Source organism: Notothenia coriiceps, unplaced genomic scaffold (assembly GCF_000735185.1).
Source record: "Notothenia coriiceps isolate Sejong01 unplaced genomic scaffold, NC01 NC01_scaffold00017070, whole genome shotgun sequence".
NCBI classification, from domain to species: Eukaryota; Metazoa; Chordata; class Actinopteri; order Perciformes; family Nototheniidae; genus Notothenia; species Notothenia coriiceps.
This window is the reverse complement of record NW_011349771.1, coordinates 757412-764546: the sequence shown is the minus strand read 5'-3', so window position 1 is coordinate 764546 and position 7135 is coordinate 757412. Positions and strand designations below refer to the sequence as shown.

General features: G+C 46.6%; 1 protein-coding gene across 1 annotated transcript in view; it reads right to left on the bottom strand.

Annotated features, from left to right (window-relative positions):
• Positions 1 to 241: 241 nt before the first annotated feature.
• The window catches only part of LOC104950081 (uncharacterized), an 8824-nt gene continuing 1930 nt past the window's right edge, over positions 242 to 7135 (bottom strand). Inside the window, exons 3-6 of the mRNA XM_010776534.1 lie at positions 2908 to 3256; positions 2225 to 2785; positions 2107 to 2130; positions 242 to 1946 (exon numbers count right to left, since the gene is read on the bottom strand). Of these exons, the coding sequence (XP_010774836.1) occupies positions 454 to 1946; positions 2107 to 2130; positions 2225 to 2785; positions 2908 to 3256 (2427 nt within the window). The 3' untranslated portion in view covers positions 242 to 453. The remainder of the gene's footprint in view (positions 1947 to 2106; positions 2131 to 2224; positions 2786 to 2907; positions 3257 to 7135) is intronic.

Genomic DNA, 7135 nt, shown 5'->3' with positions numbered 1-7135 from the left:
AGAGCATCTGTGGTAAATTCGCCTGGTCTGAGGAAAGCATAAAAAGCTAGGAGAAATAAAGCATCAAGTAGCGCATCGATATAAGGGGAGAACAACCCACTTCTAAGTTTGGAGAGCATAAGGCGTAAAGTTTTAATAAGACCTTTGAGAATGAGTTTGACTGACTGGTTTGCGAACAGGCTGGGAAAGCCGGGATCGAAACAGCGAACATTAAGCTGAACTCCTGCTAAGAGGCCCCGGATGTATTGGGGTTTGAGGTGGCGATCAGTGGCCAGTAGCACATGAAGGCGCACACGGTGGAGATGAGAACAGGTTTAAGTGTAATGCCTACGGAAAAGCAAAATAAAGCGAACGTTCTCCAAGCGAAATCGTATGTTTTAAGGGTGGAAGCGGCTAAGCCCTTCCTCATAAAAAACCTGGCGGATTCGAGGTGCCTTGCTAGGGGGCTTCTATTTAGAAGAGAGAGAGGAGATGCAGGGGAGGAATCCTGACGGGTTGAGCGCTGGCTTCTGGGCAGAGGTTCCGGAATGTCTGGAAGTGGAAGCGAGAGAGGGAATCAGCCACTGAGTTGAGGTGGCCGGGAACGTGACGAGCGGAGATGAGAAAGTTGTGGGTGATGGAAGACCACGTGATGCTTCTCATGAACGGCATGATGTCACGGCACGGGGAGCGCGCTTTATTAATAATCCCGACCACTGATTGGTTGTCACAGAGTACTGAGATCCGCTTCCGGGGCCAGAGGTGACCCCACACGTGGCAGGCAACAGCGATCGGAAAGATCTCATGCAGAGCGGAGGAAGAGGCATGGCTGGGGAATGACGGAGGCCACGAGCCTGCGAACCACTCTCCCTGGAAGAAACCCCCAAAACCCACGGATGGGGCAGCGTCCGTGAAGAATCTCATGGAGTCGGAGGAGTACACGAGGTCGTCGTAGAAGAAGGTGACGCCATTCCAGTGTGCGAGCAGGAGGGACCAAAACCGCAGGTCTGAGCGGCAGCCTTCATCTAAGAAGACGTGGTCATGGAGGTTTTCTACAGCCGACGCTGTATCCAGGAGCCGGGAAATAAACGAGCGCCCCTGAGGGATAATACGCATGGCGAAGTTGAGGTGCCCGAGCAGGGAGAGCAGCTGCTGCTTGGTGATAACTTGTTGCTCACAGAAGGACTTTGTGATGTCGCGAATGCGCTGCAGTTTGTCCGTGGGGAGAGACGCTTCCATGTCTACTGAGTCGAGTGTAATGCCCAAAAACTCCAGGCGTGTGGTGGGACCTAGCGTTTTCTCTTCTGAGAGGGGAACACCTAACTCCTGAAAGCATAGTTTGAGTTTTGCTAGAGAGGCGCCTGAGTTGTCCCGAGGGGGATCTATGAGGAGGAAATCGTCCAATAAATGCAGGACGGAGGGGATTCTGACGATGTTCAGGAGGATCCAGCAGAGGGCTTCGGAAAAAGAATTAAAGATGCAAGGGCTACTTCTGCACCCGAAGGTTAAACGGACAGCGAAGTAGAATTTGGACTCCCACCTGATACCGAACATGTGCCACTGAGATGGGTGAATGGGAATTATTTTGAACGCGTCAGTAATGTCTGCTTTGGAGAGCCACGCTCCTTGCCCTGCGAATTTGATGAGCTTGATGGCATTATCAACTGAAGCGTAATGAAGAGAAAAATACTCTGGGGGAATAAGGCTATTGATGCTGCAAAACGGACCAGCGCGAGGAGCGGACAGATCGAAAATGAGCCTTTTCTTCTCGGAGTATTTGCGTGTAGCGACCCCTATTGGGCTTGTCCGGAACACTGGGAACGGAGAGGAATGGAAAGGACCGATTAAATATCCTTTGTTGAGCTCTTTTTGAATGAGCTGAGAGACTATGGTGGGTTCTTTGGCGGCTGACTGCAGGTTTTTAGCCACTAAAGAAAGGACCCCTACCCTGAACCCTTGAGAGAGCCCTGACAAAAGATAATCGACGAACACGGGATTTGGGTGAGTCGAAAGCGCAGCTGCTAAGTGTGTGGTGTTAATGGGAGTCGAGGGGTGATGTTTTAAAAGGTTTTTCCACCACGTTGATTCTGGCGCGGGAAAGGGGGCCGGCGCCTGGGGCAAACTGACCTCGGGTGAGCATCCCTGCAGGTACTGCAAATATGAAGAAAAGTACAATGAGGGTAAGAACACACGTTCTCATTAAAAGAAACGCAAATCTTATTATCCCCTTGCTTGATCACCTGACGGTTTGGTTTATTGTTCCCAGAATACTGCGTGGGGAAAACGCTAGACCCGGAGAGAGGCACTGAAGGGCAGAGCGGAGAGGTGTGGCCCTGCGCTCCGCAGCTAATGCACGAGACGACTTGTTGCCCGCCGGTAGCCATTACGAGCAGCTCGGTATCCAGCACGGACCAGTCCAGGCGGATGTTACAATGAGCTAAGTGCAGCGCTGCTTTGCTAGAGAAGCTTTTATGGTATTGATAGTACACGGATTTCCCGTATTTGATGTGAAGATCGCCAATCACGGCCAGATAAGCATCTGAATCCACTCTCCTTTCAGGGTAAACTGCGCAGAGGACATCGCGGAAGATGCTAAAAGCTACCAGAAATTGCCCTATAGAAAGGTCTTTGAGGAGCCGGGGGTCTGCGGATTTAAATACCGCAGTAATGCTTCCTCCCGTGGCGATGGCTTTGTCGCACTCCGGGGAAGGCAGAATAAGGCTGACCAAATTAATGTCTTTCCCGTCGAGGATTTTCGCTCTGAGCCGTGAGGAGATGTTAGCGGCTTGGGGAATGTAGGGCCTACCTGAGGGAGGAGCCGGGAGGGCGGAAGCCAGAGAGTGAGAAGGAACTACCATGCCAAATACAAAATCCTGACTCGGCCTCTCTCCATGGACTGAAGGCGAGCGTCGATTAGCAGCATAGAACTTGCCAGAGATTGCAGTGTGTTGACTAGGCTGCCATCGAAGAGGGGCTGAGTGCCGGAGCTCCCGGGCTGAGCGGCGCTGGGCTGGACGGCGCTGGGCTGCTGAGCGGCGCTGGAGCGAGCCTGAGGAGTGGAGGATTTCTTGGCCGAGCAAGCTCCTGGAGGACTCGCTTTTTTAGACCTTTTGCCGCCCTCGCCCTCTTCCGGGGGGGCTGGCTGGAGCTGCTGGCCTGGGCTGGGAGACCACACCGGAGGCTTGATCCGACAGCTCACGGAGCTGGGAAAGCAGGAGATCTGGGGCTGGGGTGATGCCCTGCTTCCGGAGATGGGCGACGAGGAATTCTGCCTCTGCTGTGCGAGAGCCGCTGCGGGCGCTCAGACGAGAACTGAGGCGACGGTGACTTGAGGAGTTTGACGCTTCCTCTGGAAGTGCATCGGAATCGGGATCAAGATCGTTAGGCTTGTGAATGGAGGGAAGTGATAGGTTAGCTGAGGAGTGGCGCTCCCTATCATTTAGTGAAGGGAGCGAGTATTGCCATGACGTGCAATACGAAGTGATAGGTCTTCCTGCCTGAACTTGCGCTGAGCTTCATTTCACTGACTTGATTCTCGCTAAGTAGCCAATATAAGGCTTACTCATCTTGCCAAATAGTGCGCCTGTGTTGATGTATGAAAACTTGTTTATAAATGGTTCTTAATGATTAATAAAGTGTTTACAACCTTATTCATAACCTAATTATAAACCCTTTATGAATCCTTTATAAAGGGTAGTCTTATTGTAAAGTGGTACCGTATAATTTATATAACTTTTGATCCATATATTTAACTATTTTCCCAACATTTCTCACTGATGTGTTGCACAGGCTACTTAAAAAGCCCGTTGTGAGGGCATTACATGGTGTGGTATAATGAATTGATTACATATGACTAAAGGAGTAATCTTGTGTCGAAAGAAGGTACCATAATTCAATAATTTATGGTTGATAAATTCACCCTTAATATGAATGTATGCTATGTTGTCAGCAAGTTCAGTGTAAAAACTTCCAGGAAGTCTTCGCCCACTGTGAAATGACGGGGTCTCCATGCTTGATCACGCTGGGTGGCAGGGCTGGCACTGCACTGGAAAGCATTACTTCTGCACAGTGTTAATGGACTTACTTAACTCCTGGGTCCTGACTAGTGTTTTCCAATGAATTAAAGTGTCAGGAGCCACAAATCAGCGTCTGGGATAGGTCATGTGGGTACTGGAGGTGAGGGCTTGGTGGGCTCGCCGCTCTTTCTTAATGGTTTGCTCCCTGGACGCATGAAACTGGAGCCTAAAACCCAACCTGTTGTTACTGAGGCCCCATTTGTACTCCCATCTACCCGTAACACACACGCAACCATAACCGCACATGCATGCCATTATTACATGCTCACACACACGAACACTACCATCTCTCCCTGAGACAAGTCGACTCCCACACACACACTAACCCCTCTTTGGCAGATCAGTAACATTTGTTCAGCTAAATGAATTAAGTAATCGCACAATCCCGCAGCCTGTGCATTACAGAGGAATTTCCATATTACAGCACCTGATACTCCCTGTTCACAGCTCTCCTACGCCACTAATGCAAGCCCCTGGCCAGGCGGGCCGTAACTGGATAGCCGATGGGACTGTGCTGCAGCAGATGAAGTGAAGTACAGTGGATATGTGTGTGCGGTGTGTGAGTGGAAGTGGTCATCCGTGCTATATGGGTCCTTTTTTTTTTATTAGAGCTCATTAGGACAGCAAATAACTCAAGTCCGTTTTCATTTAAGCAACAAGCCACTTGAGCCTTTGGCTTGCAGGGATTTAGAATAGCTATGAGGCGTAGTTAGGTACGTCAGGACCCAAAGAAAGCTGTGTTAATATGACTATTAACTACAGCAGCTTTGCTTTCAAACAAAATCAAAGCTATTATCCTTTAGTGTCCTCCCTTTATTTTACATTCAGCTGAATACAGGATCGCAATATATGTAAAAGAACAGAAGATGAGGTCATTTTTTTTCCTTGACAAAAACGAATGCCAAAGTTACCCACAATGCAACTCTGCCAACAGTTAAGCCAGAGTGTTATATTTGGTATGCTAGTAGCAGCTAATATAGCCTTTCAAGAAAGTCTTGAAATATCGCTCCTTCCCAGCTTCACTTTTTATCATTTTCAAACACTTAGTCTTCACATTCATCTAAGGCAGTTCATCAAGACTTCGGGCCTCCCTCTGGAGCCACAAAAGGCTTCATAGAACTTCTGCAACTATTTCACACATGTATTAATACTGATTTGGCGGATCTTGGGAATCCAAAATCCCCTGAGGTGACCCATGTACCGAGACTCAGACCTTACCGCAGGGTTCAAATCTGACCCTCAGCCTTTTCTGCGCGTCATCCTCTCTCTGAACGGCCTCGATGTGGTTACAGATGATTGTTTAATAGTGGCCTGATTTATACTTTATTTTATTCAGTTTGGGAAGATAGCCAATCAGAGTTCAGGATCATTGCTGTGTAGAATTACAACTGCTACTCTCTCTTCCCATAATCCCCTGCCGGCCTCCTGCCCCATGTGACAGGATAATTAACCAGTTGGTAGATCTAGCAGGGAGAGAGGGCCACACACAGCTGCCTCGAACCTCTGCAGAGCCGAGGGGCTTTGGCTTTTAGATTTAGATGAGTTTAGAGAGAAGAGGTGGAAAACTTTAGACGGAGCCAAATCTAGCTGCTGTTAAACGATGCTGCTGGAAAACAAAACCACTTACACTGCAGATATCGGATTTTCTTGAACATGTAAATTCCTTAAAGACTGTATTTTTGAGATTTTTAAATTGTATTTTAACCATGGTAAACTGCGCAGGGGATGTGAAATTGACCGAACACATGAAATGAAAAGTGTTTTTGATGCAGCAAAGTTTAAAGGCAGCGTCAGGTGTCTGGAGGCTCTGCACAGAGAGCAGAAAGCCCCTCAGTCAGCACACACTTTTACTCACGCTTTAAATCTCTCTCTTTCCTCTCCATCGCTCTGGGATCATGTTTCAGGAGCTCTCTGCGATTGTAATCAGGAGTTTCCCCTTTTTTTTTTATATATCTGGCGTTTTTCAAAAAAAATCCCACACAGAGGCTGAGACTTTTTGCACATAAAGCGTCTAAAAGAGAAATATGCCCTCAGCTATCATGATCTGTCACATCCGCAAACATGACAACTATTTCAAGTTTCATGTAAATTAAAGATTGTTAAGCAAAGTCTTTATTAATTAAAGAGGAGGCACAGAACTTTGTAAGGTCAACATATTCAGTTTCAAGTCTTGAAATGTAACTTGTATTCATTTAATGATGGACATATTATTGCAAGAAAAAAGCATCTTGCATGATTTCTTCCTTTAAGAGTTACATTATCTGTATTATATTATTGTGTTCTTAACACTGGTGCATTAATCATGCCATGCATTTCAATGTTGAAGCTGTTTAAGATGGAACTAACTTCAGCTAGTTTATCAACTAATGTTCAAACTAAAAGCAACACATTATACTTTAGGTCACATGTGTCAAACTCAAGGCCCGGGGGCCAAATCAGGCCCTTGGTGGATTTCAGTTCGGCCCGCAGGATAATTTTTAATTACTATTAGATCTGGCCCGCCGGTATATTGCACGCACACTAGGGCTGCTCGATTATGGCAAAAATCATAATCTCGATTATTTGGGTCAATAATTGATATCACGATTATTAAGAACGATTATCCATTTACTTACCCTTGATTACCCTGAACTGTACTGTAAGTATAATTGAACTGAAAAAATAAATAAAAATAATAATCGTTTTATTTAGATTATGTTGTTTTCATAATCGTTGCAAGCCAAAATCGTAATTGCGATTAAAATATGATTAATTGAGCAGCCCTAACACACACCTTCACTCAACCCTGAGGGTCTCCTCAGCTCAGAGCCTGACCCCAAACATTGATGAACTTGCACCCAAGATGAGATGCCAAGTATCTGGCTTCTGCTCTTTTTTTCTTGCGACAACAGGGCATGTTTGGTTTTTTCTTTGAGGGAAATTCTTTTTTTTAAGCTGTTGTTGTCCTGTGGAAAAATGTAATCATAAGAAATGACTCCGGGAAAGCTGCAGAAAGAGCCATAAGAAATGATTGATAGAGCCATAAGAAATGAATTCAACTGATTATTTAATGTTGTTTTTATACGCAATAATTTAAGTTT